The 20468-nt window shown below is 43.3% G+C and overlaps 1 protein-coding gene across 1 annotated transcript in view; it reads right to left on the reverse strand.

The window, feature by feature from the left end:
- Positions 1–284: 284 nt before the first annotated feature.
- UNC5C (unc-5 netrin receptor C) overlaps positions 285–20468 on the reverse strand; it is a 247391-nt gene continuing 227207 nt past the window's right edge. Inside the window, exons 12-17 of the mRNA XM_031048503.2 lie at positions 11762–11930; positions 9864–10097; positions 4863–5012; positions 4463–4627; positions 1439–1617; positions 285–1086 (exon numbers count right to left, since the gene is read on the reverse strand). Coding sequence (XP_030904363.2) covers positions 921–1086; positions 1439–1617; positions 4463–4627; positions 4863–5012; positions 9864–10097; positions 11762–11930 — 1063 coding nt within the window. The 3' untranslated portion in view covers positions 285–920. The remainder of the gene's footprint in view (positions 1087–1438; positions 1618–4462; positions 4628–4862; positions 5013–9863; positions 10098–11761; positions 11931–20468) is intronic.

Below are 20468 nucleotides of genomic sequence, written 5' to 3' on the forward strand. Positions count from 1 at the left end.
AATTATAATCCTTGTACTAGATACTAATTAGTAAATAATTATCATAGCAACTTCTCTTTTTCTTTTTTTCTGGGTTTCTCTCCCCCCCCCCAACCACTCTGCATTGCATACCAAACCCCCTCATATTGCACAGGGGTGCAAAAAGGTGTTGTTATGTTGCGAAATGAAAACTGACTCCAAACCTTATGTTCCCTGCTGTCCTATAGCTATTCTCCACTCAGCCTCAGTGAGACTGCCTTAGGGAAGGAAGAGGACTTTACGCGTGTTCCTGCTTAGCACCCAGAGTACCTGCTTTCCAGATGCACACCTTTTAACTCTGGTTTTCTTGTTTGCTATTTTTTTACAAGTAGGTCTAGGAAACAGAACAATGACAGGAGGATCATTGTGAGACAATCAATGTGCAGAATTGTAGCCAAAATCTGAATTCACCAGAAACCAATAAGCTGAAATAGCCACAACCAACTGTCCATAGCCTTGTCTAGAATGGCTTTAAACAAAAAATATAAAGAGCCATGGACAGTCTCCTTACCCCTGTCCAGAATTTGATGTAAACAACATCCATAGAAACTGGGATTGTTAAGAAAGTTTATCCATATATCTGGATAGCAATAAAAAGCGTTTCCTAGGAAACTGTAAAATCCTGTACCAAGCAGCGTACAGCCAAGCCGAGAGGAACATTAGTTGATTTATATTTTCAAGGTACAACTTCGCATGATTTCTTTTAGATCCTGTGATAATGTACAAGGATAGCATGTGTGAAGGTCAGGGCTGTTTTTTTCTGTTTGTTTGTTTGCTTGCTTTCTTCTCTGCAGTGTTTCTTGTGTAACTCATTGGTCTGGGTTTTCATTTCAATTCTCGTTTGTAATAACAGGGCATTACCGCTCCCTGCGTCTGTCCTTCCTGTCCACACCAAGGCTGCATCAGTAATTTCCTTCTGCTGCCAAAGAAACAACAGTTTCGTGTCTTCCCATTTCTTCAAGAACTGCTGCCAGCATGCTCAGGTTGCCATCAGGGAAATTCTGGGCTTCCCAGAGATCCAGGATCACCCCAGTGGGACTCGATTTTGTAGCAAAATAATTTAGGTACCTGCAACAAGCCAAAAGGAAATACGTTTTTCCAGATGCGTGAAGGATATCTGAATTCATATGGCAGTGCTCAAGGCCAGGCTGGGCAGAGCTTTGGGCAACATGGTCTAGTGTGAGACATCCCTGCCCATGGCAGAGGAGTTGGAATTAGATGATCTTAAGGTCCTTTCCAACCCTAACTACTCAATGATTTCAATGCATCCCTGTTGCCAGTGCTGTAAAGGTCCTCACCTCATGTGCTGTCATCCTATACTCCTGCTTTCACTCATCTCAGCAGGATTTTCACCACGACCTGACTGCACATCCCTCCCTGGGGGCTTCACCACCCGATCCACATAGACAGCCCCACTCACCTGTCCAGTTTCAGCTTGTGGGCCAGCATCCGCCAGTCATGGCCCCTGGTCTGGGGTGCATCCAGGCTGCTGCACAGCTTCTGCCTTATTGGGAGGGGGATGCTGAAAGCACTGGGCCCTACTATGGTGGTGATGGTGCTTGCTGAGTCCATGGGAGGATAATCGATGCCAGTAGGTTCCTGATATTGGAAAGAAAGAAACAGAAAAAAATCAACAACAGTTTTGTTACTGAGTGAAGAGACCACTGTAGATTATACCCTCAGAGCCTCAGTTCTTTCACTTGCATTAGCATTTATGTTAGTCAGCTGAAAAGGAGAAATATTTATAACCAACTTTGAGCAGACAGTAGATATTTTTCTTTCTCCTTTTGTTTTGAGGGTGAAGATTATTATGGCTGGGCAAAATTAAGTCCATCTTAACTAATCACTTACTGGAAATAATGAAAGATCAGTACTTTGACACACTTCAGAGCAAATTGCTACTACTGGGCAGGGCTGGGCCTTCCTGGCTTGGCTGGCAAAGGCCCCTTCCTGGCAGTCCCCAAGCCCTCCACTCCACGCTGAGCCAGTAGTGGGCTCACACCACTGACATCTGTCTGGGAGCACCCAGTCTCTTGGAAGCCTCTGATGCTGGACAGGACAGAGACAGTCAGTTAATACTGCCCCAGGCAGAAACTGATCCCTCATTTTTACATGGCTCTAACTCTATGCTGGAGGCAGATAACTGGAATGTGTATGCTAATACTCTTTTATATACACCAATTAATCCTCTTCCCCTTTTTAAGTACACCTTTTTTCCTTTTTTTTTTTCCCAAGAAATGGTGTTTATGAAAGGTAATGTCCTCAGTTAACAATGCCCAAAGCAGTGCTGAATACTATATTCCTACTTGGGTGCCAAGGGCCTGCATTGCAGATCGGCCACCCCAAACCCACTACTTCAGCCAATTAGCTACTGTTCTCTAACTGCCTGGCAAAGGGGGCGGCCCAGAAGCTGGCAAAATGACTTGAATGCCACTGCTGGTGCCTGTGGGCTCACCCATGCTGCTAGGTCAGAAGCGGCTGTAGGGTGATGACTGGTAGCATCACAGACAACCTTCCCTTCTTATTTTAGGCCAAGGGATGCAAGTGACACATTGAGGCAGCACTGCCCTGGTTCTCGAGATGATCTGCTGCCCCAGGTGCATCAGGATTGCTGCAGAAAGAGCCCTGGGGCTCTTTTGGGTGAATATTGACAGCATGAGATAAAAAGGGGATTTCAAAAACAAGTGGTGGGAGAGATTTAATGCAGTCTTCCTCTTGCCTTGCAAATATGCATGTTTTGGCACTCACTGCATTTGTAATTTTGAAGTCCCAGTGGAAGACACTGTATAAAGCCAGAATAAGACAGTTGAATCTGCAGAAGTTTTACATCCTTTCAAGGGGACAAAAGAGAAAGCCCATAAAGAGAGGATGCAGGAAACTAGTAACTGTGTTACTGTATTTTTACCATAGGGTGACAGAGGCAAAGAGGTAGATTCAGCAATGAAGAAAGCTGCCAGTATGGTCCTGCAATTCCTAACCCCTAGCTGGATACCACTGGCCTACCCACAGAAGAAAATGTAAGGAAACACAGCTAAGCTTTCCTGGTGTCTGATCTGGTGTCTTTTTCACACTTCTACAGGCATACACATCAGTTTCCAGATTGCTGTTATTACACTTTGTAGTGAATTTGTCATCAAATTGTCTGAATTTTAGAGTTTTTTTTCTAGTTTACACAACCCTATATGCCAGCCCTTAGCAGCCCAAGGTTCTCCTGCCCCTTGCTGGGGCTCAGGAACATCACAAGGTGTCAACCACAAGGAGCAATTTTGCAGGAGGCAGCCTTGATAACAGCGGTATTATTCACTCCCTCTATTCAATTCTGATGGATGGGATCACAGCACAAGACAAGAATATTATCCTGTTCCCTCTGAATCTATTACCAGGCCCTATTACACACAACCAGCTGAAGATGATTATAGTGTACACTTGCATTTCATTAAAGTTACTCTCAGTTCTTTTCTCTGTGAGGTTAAATTAGAGATTACTTCAATGCAGCACTTATTACAATAATTGTTTATGATACTTTGTTTTACCATCTGTCTTTAATGCTGTGTAGTCCCCAGCTGAATCTGCAACCTTATACCCACTAACCAAACAGATGTTGTGGGTAATGGTGCACACTGTCGGGGCCCTGCAGCACAAGTAACTTTCATCAGTGGCCTCCCAGCCCTTCCCCAAGTCAGCCAGCAGCAATTGCTGCCCAAGAGCCTGCTTTCATAGCTGCCAAGGGTACCAGGCATAAAACCCACCAGCACATTAACTGAAGTCAGTGCCACATCACACCTGAACATGTTGCTTGGTCTCAGCCTTAAGCTTGACTGCCCCAAGAAATGAAGGTTCTCTAGATGCTACATAGCATTGGCAAAAACGTTCCCAAACTTACATTTTTCTACTAGAAAATGTCAGGCATCAAAAGAAAAAGTGTCAAAGATAACTGTCAGGATTTGTAGCAGTAGCAAAATATGAGTAGAAAAGTCTATTGCAACTAAACCATCTGATACTCCCTATTGCACAGCTGTTACTATGTGGGATGAGAGGGGAGTGGCTCACACAAACATACGGCAATGACATTTTTCTATTCTTTCTCCCCCTTCAAGGAAATGTCAGGCATGATGGTCTTGTAGCCTGCCAGGAAACAGGGCCATGTGGTGCTTTGCAAGATGCATCAGGGAATGGTAGGCAAAGAGCTCCTTCTCATAAACACAGAAAGGTGGCAGTAGCAGGGAGACCACAGATGCTCTCCTCCCTCCCTTGAAGGGAGGATGCTTCCTTCCAGATGAGAAAAACTACGGGAAGATGCAACAGAAGATAAAAAGCAACAACGTATCCCAGCAGTCAGGAGAAAAAAGGGAAGCACTAAATAGGTAGCAGTGAGAAAGGATATACTTCCTTAGTCCTCCCATATTCCTGCAATCAGATAGAGAAATGTATCAATGTAATTTACCTCTGAGACAGAGCAGTTGAGCTGGAAGATCTGCCCTTCTCCTTCAACCTGCCGGACACAGAGTTTGCACACCAGCTCCAGGGTATTCAGGCTAAACCTTTCCAGCGTGAAGGTGCAGTGCAGGTTCCTCTGGCATCCACTCCAGATGTGGTAAAAGGGAATTTCCTGAAGGACGAAAGCAAAAAAAAGTATAGTCAGGAGGTGGTGTGGGACCAGAGTGGGGATGCAATATGACTAGAGACTGTGGGCTCCATGATACTGTCACTGCAAACAGTCCAGATTAAGGAATGTCCACAGGACTGTAGCCTGTCATCTGGTGTTTTTTAAACACCCCTTTGTGCCACGCTATTTCTTTAAGCCCCACTGCTAGTATCCAGTGTGAATGGTTTGTGATACTTACCTGGTATTTAGCTGGCAGTTTGCTCTTCCAGAGAGAGTGGGGAATGTCATGAATGGACAGGCGAAGGTTGTGGGTACTTCCCTTAAAATACAAAGTTTTGGGCTCCTCCAAAAGCTGGCCGCCCACCTGCCGCTCGAGCTGCAGGACCTCCTGCAGTATTGTGATAAAAGGAAGAAGGTGGTCAGATTTCATCCAGACAGAACACTTCTGATTTTGAATCTTCTGATCCCTTGAGATCAGCTGCTATAGATGTTGTAACTTGTGTAATACAGAAACAAGTCATGCATAGGCATTGCACAGGATTCTGTTTCCCCATGAACCAGAACTGCATTAGTGGATCTGAGTATAATTTCAATACAGAAATATATTAGTCTTCATTGCTCACCAAATTGGACATCTTATGGTAACATTACTGCTTTGGTTTTGGAAGCTTTTATTTGTGCAGGTCTTGTTGATACAGGGCCTACTCATACTGTTGGTCCTTCAGCTTGTGGCCTCCTGGCAAATTGCTCTATGACAGAGTGATACAGGAGGTAACATGCTTATGCTGAGACTCAACTGTCAAGCAGGATGGTATCAAAACTATGCAAGACACTGTGATGGAGCATTTTGTACATAGTAGTACACAGGTTCACAGCTATGAAATACTGATCTTTTAATTAAAAGACAGTAAGCCAAGAGCCTGTTTTTTTTTTTCTGCAGCTAAAAATAAATACATGCCTGTAACTAATGAGACCACAGTGGACTGTTACCTACAGCCTAATTGTAATCCACGTGGAAGAAGCAAGTGCAAAGGCACCTACGTGAGTCCCATTAGAAACTAACACAGCCAGTCTCAGTCATATTTAATTGTAAGAGCAAACCAACCAGTCTCATGTGGCCAAAGCCAATCATGCACAGAATAAGCATACTCAAGAAATATGTGGGCACACAAAACCAGGATGCTACACCACCCTCCGTTTTAGCCCAATATAAAATAGACTACTCTTGATCACATCCAGGATCTAGTTAGCACACAAGAAATGGTCCAACCCAGCACCTGGCAGATCCTGAAGCTAAAATGATGTTTGTTTATCAGCCATTAGAGGAAAAGAAACAAGATCAGGAAACCTTTTAGATTAAGCTTATGCCAATGAATCAGTACCAGCTTCTTTCCAGTGCTCCCTAAGTACCTTGTCAAGATGTCTAAAGAGCAATCGATAGTAATTATCTGATTACTATAGATCTTCATTATGTCCAAATTACCTCCCTGGAAGGGTCAGAAGACTCACAGCACTGCGTGAGCTAACTGCAGATGTCACCTCTCAGGCACACAGGGCACAGGGGCCGTACAACTGCTTCTGCCCATGCAGTGCCAGCTCTGGGTGCTGCTCTGCTGTGAGCAAAAACATTGCAGAGTGATGTTGCATCATCCCATCCACCAGATTTGGGGGCCTAGTTTCAATATTCTACTTTCAGTAACCACTCTTGGTCATTCTACGTGCTCCAACTGGAGAAGGCTGAGCAGCCAGTACTTGTCCCATGCCATTCAGCTAATTAATTCAGAATTAATTTGGAGCCATGATTTCCACAACCCTTCAAACCTGCAGGCTGGCTCTAGCCATATGGCATTTTATTTAGAACAGTGCTTATCTGTCTGGCCGGTGCCTCTATACCCTCCTGAGCCAAAACCAGAGCTGTATGTTGCTTGCCCAGTGCTGTGGTGGCTCTGGCCACTCTTCCCATTGTCTTTCACCACTCCTGTGAGCTGGGACTTAGGCTCTGAACACTCTTCCTAGGAGAAAGAGCTGTGTAACGCACTGCTCCAACATCAGCATCACTAGGGCAGACACTACCTGTATTTGGAAAGGGCTTCTTCATTTATGTGGCACAAGCAAGCAATGGTGTTCTGTCTAAGCTGTTGTCTTTCTTCATTAGAGGGAAAAATACTCATTAAATAACCACGAGAAGACCACATGCCTCTTGTGCCTTTTTTGGTGTGTTTGCTGAGGACACTTACTGAGGACACATGAGACAGGTTGGGGCACTCAACCCTGCTATAGCCCGAAATAATTCATTCCTGGTGTCAGAGGCACCATTTCCATGCGCCCAGGCACTCAGCACTCACCACACTGCCACACATGGGTGGCATACCTCAGTCTCGAAGCCATACGCGAATAAACAGAATAAAGCAGCTAGACTTCTTAACAGTTATCATGTTATTAGGGGGTTTTAGGTGTCTTTTATTTTCTCAGCAGACTAGCTTGGACATCCCCCTTGAAATGCAAAACTCAGTCTTAAAAGAAAGAGGCCAGTGCTCAAAGTCACAGCTACCCTCAACCTTCCCCAAAAAGCATTCTTGTGAGCATGCCATCCAGGTGGCTCAGGACCCTGTAGGGCAGAGGATGATGCACACATGATCAGCACTGAATTCACTCTGCTTCACAGCCCCAGGAACCTTGCCAAGCCACTCCCACAATAACCAAGCCCTTATTGATGTCAAAGTCATTACACTTCCCTACTGTATGTACTGTGGGTACTGGCAGTTCGGCAGCAAGCACGCTGCATGATGAGAGGGAAAAACCTGCTGGATAAATACAGCACTGTGCCTTATACAGCAAATGCTTGTCTTCCTTTGGTAGCTGTTAGGATACATTCAGCATATGGCACACTCATTCCAAGTTGTAAATAATAACAGAATGCATTTGGTTGCCTATTAAAATAAACACATAATCCCCTACAAAGGCTCTTTCAAACCTCAGACATCCCACCATGGTAACATTTCACACTGCTCTTCCCTCTTCTTGCCATGCCTTGCCTGGAGCAGCCAGCCCCAAGACACCGAGATACTACACCTGGTGCCTCACTTGCTGTCTACAACTTTCCCTCCCTGTCCAAATTACTTTTAACCTCAGGACTTGCTAGTCTAATACCATCTTCATGCCTTGTTCTGCACAGCTAGCAGTAGTTGCCTGGTGAATGCCTTCCCCATGGCAACATAGCAGTGCCAAGGACCTCATCCCAGCATGGCTGGGGCTGCTGCAGTGCCAGGTGTTGTGAGAGGATGTGACAAACACCCCGACTTTCTCTCTAAATAGTCATAGTTTGAGTCTACACAACACTGCTGCACGTGACTGGTTTGTATGCACTGGTTTTTACACACCAATTCACACTCACTGGTTGATGTTCAACTCTTTCATTTACACCTAGCTTACTAGGGTCATTTTTCTTAAACCTTCTCCTTCCCAAGACCTATCATTTTCAGAGAATTGCAATTGAAACACTCATAGGAATTTGAGGCCAGCAAGTAGGTATGCTTGTCCTCCTGTAAACCACCAGCTAGCTGAGTCTTAAATCTCATGGATGGCCTTCAAGTCTTAAGGAAGATGTGCCAAAAAAACCCAAGAAGATTAAAATGGGCATACTTTGCTGTAAAAAGGTATTAGGTATGGGTGGGAGGATAGCTGCCTCACTTTGCTCACCTTTCCTTACCAAATTACAAGCTCACTTTGGGGTCTACCTGCAGAAGAAACCCAAAGAATGGCCTCCCCTCCCAAATGCTGGCTGCAGCTTCTCAGGTGAAAGATGGTCCCTCTGTGTTCCCCTGCATCTCTCCTTATCCCTTCTGCTATTGCACTGAATTGGATTAACTTTACCTCGCAACTCCCTCCACAGTCAATTAGAAACAAACCAACAGCTCCTGAGTAGCACCTAATTGGATTCCCCCAGCTCTGACTGCATTAGCTGTCTGAGCAAGGCCCCTCTGACTTGCTTATTATTACCTCAGGCCTTGATGAACCTGTGGAAAATTGTATTACACAGCACAGGCATAAAACCATTAGGATTCTGGAAGCTTGATTGCTATGAAAGATCCTTTTCACTTCTAAAGAGGAAAAACAAAAGGGAAAGTAGACAAGGGAAAATAATTGTTTCTAAAAAACTGATAACACCAGCGCATTGACAGAGGCCAAGTTCTAAGGCCCTGTAGAGACAAAACTACACTAAAGTCATAATATGACTTCTTCTACCCTTATACATATAGCAGAAGAGTATCCCCCCAACAGCCTAGAGAGTCAGGCCTTTATATCAGATAGTACTGGGGAGGAAAACAGAGCATGCCATTTACAGTAATGGAAGTCACTGCTCTAAAACCCACAAACATTTCCCAGCCAGTGGATTTAAATCCCAGTAATTGCTATATACAGCTGAGGAAACAAAAACTTACAGCACCAGGATGACTCTGCTTTGAGTCAGGCTTTGAACTCGTTTTCCTGTGAAGAGGCACTTGGGAAGTTGCACTGGCTATGACTAAATTAAAAACCCCACCTTTTAATACCTTCTGCTCTTACATGTGCAGTTGGAGCTACACATTTCATGAGTGCATCTATTATAGATATCATCTATAAATACAGGTATTTATAAAGAGAAATAGCAAGTATGGTTATCTATCTGCTCATCTGTATGTAGTGTGTGTGTGCATGCCAGAATTATTCAGTGAGAGTAAGGTTAGATAGTTAGCAACAGCTTTGGTTTATTTCAGTTGTGAATTCCGAACACAAAAAGCTGCATGCGAAGAGGTGTAATAAAGCAGCATAAAAGCAGGCAGTGATTAACAGCCAGAAGCTTCTTTTATCGTTATCAACTATTTACAAAGAAGCATTTAAATGTTTCCCCATCTCTGGGGAGCTGGCACTTAGCATTAAAAATACATGAATAACGAATGAAGCCCTGTGTACCTTATGGCCTTTTAATAATGCAAAAATCTTTGGATTCAGGATATGATACAGGTAAACAAAGGAAAAAAGACTGGTACGCAGAAAATAGTGTGAGATCCCTATGTAAAGGTGACTCTATAGTACGTGAGGGTTAAACTGTGTAACAGCAGATTGTTGTCAAGCTCTTTTTCCAATCAGAAAACCAACCCAACAGGCAGGAATACAGGGAGCAGAGGGTCTAGTCACCACTGTGACTGCAGTCATGCTGGAGAGGGAGAGGGAAGGCAAGTGAGAGAGCAACAACAACCTTAAGGGCATCCTGCATGTCATCAAGGCAGTAGACCCGGATGCTGTACTCCAGCGAAGAGCAGGACAGTGGTCCAAAGATGGCCAGTTTGAGACGTTTAGCTGCTGCTTTGGTGATTGACTGTCCCACCAAGGCATACGTGCTGAGGGTTTCTGTCAGGATATGGCAGGCCTCTGGGTCCAGCTGAATATAGCATGGAGTCGTAAAGTTTTCCTCCCCGACCACCACCACATCCTAAGGGAGAAAGAGACCAAATTAGAGCTCCTGACTCTTCAGGGCTATTCTCCTTTTAGTCAGCAATACCCCTTTCAAGCCTGGATGATGCATAAAGTCCTTGCCATTTGCACCGTAAGTTAATAAAGATTTACAGTTCCTGGTTCTCAGCTCAGCGCAACTCATCTGTTCCATCCCTGCTGCCTGCAGGTCTGCAGCACAAGGTGCACATCTGGCTGTTGAGCAGAATGGGCTCAACAGAAGCTTGCTGTTAAGCTCGGGCACCCTGGTCTCAGGGAAAGCAAATGTGCCATGTTTGTCGGGGTGGCACAATCCTTCTGGAGTGCAAGGTGCTGCACTGTTGCAATGCTGCAAGGGGTGTGCATGCATATGCATGTGTGTATGCACATGTGTGCGTACATGTGGGGCTCAGCTTGGAGAAGCTGCTCCAGAACAGAGCAGAGGAAAAAGATCACCATGTGGTGTCCAGAGACTCTGTAGACGCTGTGGAGGTTGTGCTGGCACCAGAGTGTGTGTGTGGCTGGCAGAGCAACCACTCTGTCAAGGGCAGGAGGAGGATGGAGAGAAAATGAAGAGGTGCCAGTAGCACACAGACACGAATAAGGAACATATGTGTGGTGCCAAGAGTCAGGCTGGTGGGGTGCAGATTAGCTGGCAAGACAGACCCGTGTTCACTGCACGCTCCTTCCCAGTGTGAAGAAGAGCTGGTGCCACAGGCAGAGGGAACAATGAAAAAGCTGGTTTAAGGCAACGCTGGACACAGTGCTCTTGCTGCTGTCAGCCCAACTGCCCTCAAAAGCCTCCCTGACCTTATTAAATCTACCAGTAGGAGAAAGTGCCCTTGCCAAATTAATTATGTGAGAGCAAACTGGTGGCAGCAGGTACCCAGGAGCACAGGACTGGAGAGGAGGACTTTGCCAGGACAGCACAGCCTTGCTGAAAGCACCACTTTATGCTTCAGTTATAGTGTAAGGTCCTTCTGCCACCATGCCCCAGGACATCTTCCTGCTTGCAGTACTGGCAAGGAAGCACCCCAGGCTCCCACCAAGACTGCACTGCCCAGCAACACTTGTGCAACTTCCCTGAAGTCACATGGTGCAGAGTTGGATTCTGATTGCATCAACTGAATGTAAGTGATACTCCACCAATATCTTAGGAGGGAAAAAGAAAAGTAAGATAAGGTCTATGAGTTTTATTAAGCTGGATGATGTCTTGGTGCTGAAGCAGGAGATCATTTGCAGCATTACATTCACTTTCTTGAAAACAGACTATGAACCAGGAGAATGAAAACTGTTCTGTAAAAGACATTTTCTTATTTCTAGGGTTAAGTAAGAAATTCTTTCAGCCACTGTTTTTTATTTTGCCTTTTCCTTGTGTCCCCATGACTTGGGCACTACATCCTGCCACGACCAAAAGCCCAAGTGCCAAAACCCTAGGGTGAAGGCTATTTGATGGAAAATAGCTAGAAATAGGAGGCACCAAACTGCCCAAGACAGCAGCTCTGCATGGGCAGTGGGCAGCTTTGACACCTGGTGTTGAAGGGTACTGCTGCCTGCTTGTAGCAGCTGTGCATCTCACACAGAAAACTCAAAACACAGCAGCTGAAGGACTAGCAGAGAGCCCTTTGTGCAGTCAGTACACAAGCTGGAGCTCCTGAGCCTTACCTCCCATGGCCCCTGGGCAGCCTGGTGCTTCAGCTGGATCTGCCAGTCCTCCGTGTTCGGTTCTGCACAGTGGTGCATGGTTAAAATGACGGGCCGGGTTAGCAGGGCTCCTGGTGGGCCACAGCTCACCACTGGTGTCAACAGGGTCTGGTTGTCTTCTATAGGTGGCCTGATGAAGGAATGGAAAAATGGATACATTAAATGAGCTGAAAAAGGCAAACTGGTACATTCAGCATGGCAAAAGTAAAAAGATTGTGCAAACAAAGAATGGGTGGGTTTGGTTTGGGTTTTGTTGCTTGGTTTTTTTCCAAATCACAAGATGTGTTTTGTTTTTCCAAATACCACTCATTTGTCAAAATGCAAGCTCAGGCAGTGAATTACAGACAACATTTGCTGAGCACCCTCCACTCTGAAGGATCCTTGCAGACCGTAAGCAGAAGCTCCATTTCAGCCACTGCCAAAATGTGGTCACTGCTGCATTTGGCAGTTATGTTTGTATGTTTAGCCACACACAAAACTGAACAGTAGCTCTTGTAAGCACCATGTGTGAGCATTATTCACTATCTGGACAGACAAAATTGAAGAACAGAGACAGAGATGAACTAATAAGCAGGTCTGAAACCTTGTAAGCGGTATACAGCACATCTGAGATGTGCAGTATGAGTTCAGAGTCATCACCAAACTCACTGATACTCCATTTTACTTAAAAAGCATTCAGATCTACTAGAACAGATATCACAAATATGCCTGCAGGGAGCAGATGTCACCAGCGGTAGTGGAGAAAAGGCAAATGGATGCTAAGGAATAGTGCAGAGAGCAAAACACACTTGCAAAGCCCAAGTTTTCTAGTGATAACCTAGAGCTGCTCAGTTAAAACCATGGCTATTGTCCAGTGCACTTGCTGCTAGTCACTAGGAATGGATGTTACAGGATATCATGTAAATATTTATGATACACAGCATACACAGTAGTTTGAAAATGATTGTGAGTGTGTATGTGCACCCATGTGCACTTGTAAACTATCCCAGACCAACTGCTGAGGAGCTTAAAAACAGAGGAAGCATGAGTGACTTTAACTATCCCGACATCTGGTGTATGACAAATACAGCTGACTGCGCCTCATCAGCTGCCTCCCTAAATAATACAGAGGACAAATTCATGATCCAGAAACCAGCAAGCAGGAGATTAAAAGTGTTCAATGTGATCTGCACGTAAACTCCAGATCTGCCCACAGGACCTCCTATCCTCTGCTCCAGCTAAGATTCAATCCCTTGTTGATTTACAAATGCTTCTATCTATTTACAGCTGTATTGGTCTTAGTGGAATTAGTTGAAAGAGCATTAACTGCTGTTTATTTCTGCAACTCTCAACCTTCACTAAAAGAAAGCAAAATAGATAGCTGTAATCTTAGATAATGTTTCCAGGGAGGTCAAATCACTACAAAAGCTGTTTTGAGACACAATTTATTGCACCTATTCTGGTTATTACAAAGATATGTCCATAGGCATATCCTAATTTTGTCCACCTTAATTCTTCCTGAATATTCTATTAACCTCACAGAACACGAAAGACAAAGTTTTACAAAATCCTTTTTCAAAGTGGGATGAAGGCACTTTTGAAAAGTATCTCTTGTTGCTACAAATGTTGTGGGAGGTTTTTGTAACATTTGAGGAAAAAAAAACCAAACAAAACCAGAAAAGGTCCAGCATGGAAAAATTCAAATCTATGCAAATCAGTAAATCCAGATGATATGCATCCATGGAAATTAACTGATGAGTTTACTAAATGACTTAACAATTGTTTCTGAAAAGCCATGGACTGGAAAGAAACAGCTGTGATATAGCTGCCTTTCAAAAAAGATGTAAAGTATAACAATCTGGACAGCTATCACATATTATGCTGGTTATTTTAGCCTAACAAATAGGACACAAAAGAAATGAAACACTGGCAGCTAGAGTAGCTAGTCCAGCTCGCTGCAGGGATCTCTGGATTCAAGGATTTAGATCAGTGGTCATTCTCTTGCAAGACTGAACTGAATAAATTATTGGGCAGTTTTTGACTAAAATGTTACTTCTTCCCTTCTTCCTCAGACTCATTTACCTGTTTTTCTTCATTTTAGTTTGTAAGAAGCAACAAGAAACTTCAAAACACTCCCACTGTGCCAGTGGTGGCTTTACATGGCCATTACCTTGTGCATTAATGAGCATTTGGACAGTCTCCTGCAGTCTAAAATTCAAGAAATTTCAAAAATCACAATGTTTTATGAAAAAGATCTTTCAAAATTACAGTATTTGTGTGGTAAGCTACAGATATAACAAGCTACAGAGTTAATCATCTTGTTAATCTAACTTCATCTAAAAGATTACTGACCCATGAAGAAGAAAGAAAAAAACCCCAACAAGTTATCATAGTTTTTTGACTGAATTACAAAACCAGCAGTCAAAAATAGTTTAGGAGGGAATATATCATGATTGCCATAAATAAAAATATCATGCAGTGCATTTTATGTGAAAAATGAGTTAGAATCGACAAGAATCTGATCACTGATGCATGTGGTTAAAAAAGCCAAAAGGTCATTAAAATAATATGGTACTGATAAATCATATAGCCTGAAGTTGTCTCAAAGTAAAATTAAGTTTAGTCACTGCTCCGTGACAAAATTTTGTTAGCTGTTAAATTTTAGGACTCTGATGGAAAGCATAATTCTGCGCTGCAACATTTTACATCTGATTAGCAGAAGTATAAAAAACGATGCAGAACACGAAGCCAGGCTGCACAGTCAGCAAGTGAGATGGGAAGCGGATACAAAAGTACAAAGGACATGCAAAACCAGCAAGACTTATTATTTTCTCCCCAGGCTGGTAAACAGCATCTTTGCCACCAGAGATTCACAGCCGAATGGATGAAATATGCATGCTCCTGACTTGGGTGTTTATGGTACAGGACACTCTGATGAGTGGGGAACAAAAAAATGGGTGAGTTGCAGGGATGTGTGACTTTGCAGCCCCTAATTGTTACCAGATATACATCTGAGTTCAGCACCCCAAAGTTACTCAATGCTGCCATTCCTAGTGACTGTCCACTATTTACCTCATGCAGATAAACCTTTAAAAACTGAGATGTAATGGGTTGCAGAGTTCTTGCGTGGTATAAAACAGCGGTCAGTGTCACTGAGTAGGTGAAATCACAGCTCTACTGAAGTCCGTGCTAAACCTCTGACTCCTGTGAGGCCAGGATTTCTACTCACAATGTGGAGAATAATGTAAATAGCAACATTAAACTTACAGATAGCAATCAGTAAGAAATATTGCAAGTAACAATGAGAGCCAGAAAACAATGCAACAGATTCAGAGAGGGTGAAAAGATGGGTGGGAAGTAAAATCCTATTAACTGTACAGCAACTCATGCTGCCAGAGCAAAACAAGTTCCAAACATACTTATTTAGTAGTAAAGAAAGCAATAAAAGTGAAAAAGATCTCAGGTGAACTTACTGCAACACAGCAGTCATCAACTTGTAATGTGACACAGTGACAAAAAGCAAATCTGATTTCTGCAGCTATATGGGACAAGACCTGTCAGAACACTCTGCGGTGCTTTCCTATCCAGTTGTAACGTGACTGCAGGTAGCAAGGTGTTTAGGGACCACAGCAAGATCTCAGAAACAAACACCTGAAACCCAGAAGAATGAGGCTAAACCACAAAATGGCACATAGAGCAGAGAAGTACCCTGTGACAACTGACAGGAAAAAGGACCAAATATCCCTTGACAGATATTTTCTCATTTCTTACTGTTTCTAATTTCCATTTTAAAACAAAAGGATTATGCTTTACTATAGCTAATGAGAATGGAAACAGATGCAGTACACAAGATATATTATACAAGAGATATTAATCTTTCTGCTTCAAGGCATAAACCTGACACTAATTGGTGGAATTAGTAAACAACAAATCCCCCTGAAGACAAGTTATTTTGTAGTCATTCATTATGAGCAATTTTCTTCCTTCTCCTGGAGCAGGTGATGCAGCACCAGCAAAGCCAGGATGAGCTAGACCTAAGATGAGTACCTGTCGTGATTGAGTATTGTGATTTCTGTATTGTGGATCACAGAAGATCCAGCACACAGACACAGGGAAACATACAGAGCAAGGGAGTTATCTCCTTTAAAGCAGAAAGATCTGTGAGCAGAAATCTTAAAAATTGTGAGCCAGAACATACTTCTAGGCTGTTACCAAGAAAAGAACCTGAGCCCCCCAAAAACCTCATGCACATGTGCTTTACTTTAGGCTTGCAGCAGTCTTGGGACAATTTATCAGATGAGATGGGCATTGGTCTGTATGACTCCGAAGTCTCTTCACTGGAGGCAAAGAAGATGCTTTTGTTTTACAAAGATTTGACAGAGACTAAAAATCAATCCCCTGTTTAGCATTGCTATTGAAAGGCACTGACAGTAACTGAAAGGTCTTCAGATATTTTTAGATGTTGTCCTATCCCACACTGCTTATCAAGAACATTCAACTTTCATTTAAAAGCAAACAAACTTTTATGCACTATATCTGGTCACTTCACAATCAAATTTGTGTTTTTAATGTGATTACTCATTTGAAACTGTCTCCTTGTAATACACCAGACCATATTCATTAAGGTATGAATCAGACAGCAGATGTGAGCACAACTAGAGAAATCTCTGCTTCTCAGTTGGCCTACATTGTGCTTCCTGGCACCATGAGTAGATCTTACATGCAATCGCAGCAGCTCAGGAAGCACAGGATGGAGCAGCAAGAGAAGAATGGCTACAGCAACAGATTGCAACCCTTCTACACAGCTTAGCCAAAACTCACAGGGAAGACATTTTACTTGTCCTTTCATTCTTAGGGCTTTATTTTTAATATGCATTCCTTTTTAAGTTACAAATTTAATTTGAATTCTGGACTGATCCTGATTCTTCTGTCAGTCTGCCTATAGAAGGAAGATGATCTGAAATGTTGTCCTCTCTGCTGACAGTGTGTTTTTTTATGTTGAATTTTTCAATTACAGTGACTGGCACTTCATGAAATTGTCTTCTGGAGTTGCAAAGTAATTTTGTTTATGCAACTGAGATACAGATGGAAGGTGGAGAAATGAGATGCAGAAGACTTCAATTTCTTTTACTTCCCATCACAGATTAGAGTTTACTGGTGAAAAAAACAACATTGCTCCTTGGATCAAACTCATTGATTAGCTTTGTGACTTTAATATAAAGTCTATACATACACTGTGAAGAGACTGATCCAAATCCTGACAAGGCTCACCTGACCGTTCTCTCTTTTAGGGCAGATAATTCAGAAGTTGCACAATTTATGTGGGTCATCCACCAAGATGTTCAGGAGTGCTTCTTGGTGCATTTGTCAGGGTTGTCACATTTTGTGGGCATGGAGAGAGCCACTCTCATTTCCATCATCTCCTGTGTGATACAGGAGACGATACAGGAGTGTCCTTCACTGTGCCATATTTAGCGCAGTTCTTGCCTCTGATTAGAGTATGCAAGAGTAGCTCCACCTAAAGCTGTGCAAGCTCGGCAGGGGTTCACACAGGAACACAGGAACTGCCAAACAAGATCAAACCAGTGGTCCATCAAGACCCAGACACCATCTAGCACTGACCAGTGCCAGATGTTTCTGAAGGAGGCACACAGCTCCACTAAATAGCTCACAGCTAAATTTGTTTTTTAACCTGAGGCAGTCAAGAAAATTCTTAGGGTTGGAGGTTTATACTCATGCTATTTAATGCTTAGTTGTGTAAGACCTAGGCTCTCACAGATGCTCATGGGTACACAGATGCTCTTGTCAGGTTACTGGTCACAGCAATATGTTTATTTTATAAATGAAACCACAACTCAAGAAGAAATCTCATCTTTTAAATCTCCAAGTTGGTGATACTTCCCCAGACTAAAGGAGAGAGCATCTGATCACCACTGAAAAAGTCAACAAGCTTCAAGACAGAAACCTGTCTGATGTCTATGGAATATTCTTGTAGGCTTGTAATTTTTTCCTACATACACACACATATCTATACACATATGTATACATACACATACATACATAGATACCATTTTTCCCACCACAGCCACTTCATAAAGCACATGGACCTTTCTATGAAGTCAGCATCCCAGCCAGGGATCAGAGCCTGGTAGCTGCTTGCCATTCATATTGTCCTGAATGACAGCAGAATGAAGATGAGCTTGCAGTGCAGAAACAGGAAAATAAGCCTGCTGGAGTACTAGTCTAGGGAAAGAGAAAACCCACTGTGCCAAACGCATGCTGATATACTTAGAGAAAACAACTGCCTCCAGGTGGCATTTATTGCAAACCACCAGAACCCTAGTTCTCTGCAGAAGGATAATGCTTTTAGTGCGAGCCTCCTGCTCTCACATGTTTCGATGGATATGAAATGGAATAAGTAGAGTGTCTCAAAAAGCTCTCCTAACCAATCTGCAAGGCAACATAAAGAGTGTTATTGCTGGATTGTGAAGTCTCTGAAATTTCTGTGCTACAGGATTAGGAGACGAACTGCGGAAATGTATTTGGAAAACAAAAGAATGAAAAAGGGAATTTGCAGGACTCTGAGGTACAACAGATTTCCTGTTTCAGCTTGACTGTCCCAAAGTTGTTTCCTATTTCTACAAACTAAGGGTGAGCTAAACTTTATGTTGCTGTAGATACGTGAGCTATGATGGTGAGAGACTGTTGCTGCACTGATTCTATTTAAGGTAGCACTACAGGGACCATATTCTTGCCTCAGTGGTGGTTGTATATCAAGAAAAAGAGACTGCCTTCATTTCTGTTTATAACACCCATTTTATAGTTTTCTGTATGTCCTCTTCCAAACTACATCAACACACAACAAGGCTTTTCAGCCCATGCACATTTACACAGTGCTCACGAAAATAAATACAGGATCTCACAGGGTTTATGGAACACACTCCAGTTACCATTTGGCTGCAAAAATGAATGCCTGCATCGAGTCCTTACTGTGGACTATCACTCTCTGCTGGAGTGCTGTAAGAGTGCAGCAGCAGATCTGAAAAATAATTATGCCACACGCTAACTTGTGGTACTCATATGACTCCAATTATATGAAGCAGCATCTGTGGCCCACGCAGTCAGAAAAAGGAGGTTTTGACTGAGCTGCAGCTCTGCTACAGCAATTGAAGTGTCTGCACAGCCCTGCAGCAGGAGACCATTACAGCTGGTTGCTGGGTGCCATCCACCCCATTCTGCACTGGGGAAAGGGATCAGGTAACAGGGGGAGGATGTTACAGTCCTGCAGAGTTTAAGCCCTTTTCAGTGAAAATTCACTTGCCAGTGACCTAGACAACACCTGAAGAGCTCTATTTTAAATGTCCCAGAGGTAGTTGATCTCTGTGAGCATTAAGAGCCTGGCATGCTGGAGGTGGCCTGAAAAACTTCCATAAGCAGGTAGGTCCTATGCACTCATAAAGCAATTACCACCACAACAGAATGAACCCTGCTGTCCCAGGGGAAAGAAATCACTTCTCAAAGTATTGATTGCAAGTGAGGACTTGCACCCTTTCATTCACTTCTGCAGGCATACTTCAGCATACTTGCTCAGTTTGGCAGACAACCCAGCTCTAACCATGGCTTTCCCAATACAGGTTAACCTAGCCTTCTATCTCCTGGGTGTTCTGCTCAGTAACAGCTATCACAAAGCACACAGAGGAGGCTTTACGACCCCTGAAGAAAATAAATCAGACTAGCCTGTGACATTGCTGTCCACAGCTGCATGAATGGGAAGCAGGGATTCCCTCCATAACTGTCAGGAAAGAAAATAACTGTACATATAACTCCTCCTAGGAATGACTTTATTTTTTTTTATAATTAGGTATTTTTAAAAGGGAGATTTAAAGCCAAATTGAATAACAGTGGATGCCCTCTGTTTTTAGGGTTTTTTTCCTTTTGCAGGAATGGGTCCTTTTCAATGCTGTTTGTAAATGTCTTTAAAACAGCCAAAACAAACAGGAATACAATCAATACTAGGTATGAACAGAGACACTTTTTCTGTAGCTGCAATTAGCTATTTTCAAAGAACAGGCTATGAATAATGCATGCAAAAGGGTGGGTGTGGGAGTTACTTAATTTTTCTTTAAACAGATTATTTTAGCATGGGTGAAAAGACTTCCAGTCTAAAGAACAGTGTTCAGTATCATGCAGTGTATAAACAGCTGTGGCTTAGCACATAATAAAAGCCATTAAACGGCTGAGCCAAAAAACCTATCTAGCTATGAGGAGGGAATAGAGGCAAAGTACCATGTAATGATTGCTTAGATTCACATTTGCCATTCAGCCTTTGCGCACAAGTCCATTCTGCAGACTAAGACCTCACCTTCTATTCATGAGGTTTTTCTAAACTGCTTCAAATGGTATTGTGACCTTTTTGGAAACTCTTTTCTTATGCCAGGGCTGCTAGATCACTCAGTAGAACTTAAGGTCTAGAATATGAACTGGCCGCACATGCAGGTAAGAGGTGAGAACAACAGGGGTTATCCCAATATTGGCTCTGGGTGGCCCTTGGCCTGCTGTGCCTGGGGCTGAGCAGAACAACCTGCTTGCTCCGACCTCAGAGCAAGGAGGGGTGGAGGACACCAAAAGCTTTGGCCCCATCCTCTTCACTTCATGGACTAGCCAAGGCCATGAAGGGTAAAATAACAAT

Source organism: Melopsittacus undulatus, chromosome 7, assembly GCF_012275295.1.
Source record: "Melopsittacus undulatus isolate bMelUnd1 chromosome 7, bMelUnd1.mat.Z, whole genome shotgun sequence".
Classification (NCBI taxonomy): domain Eukaryota; kingdom Metazoa; phylum Chordata; class Aves; order Psittaciformes; family Psittaculidae; genus Melopsittacus; species Melopsittacus undulatus.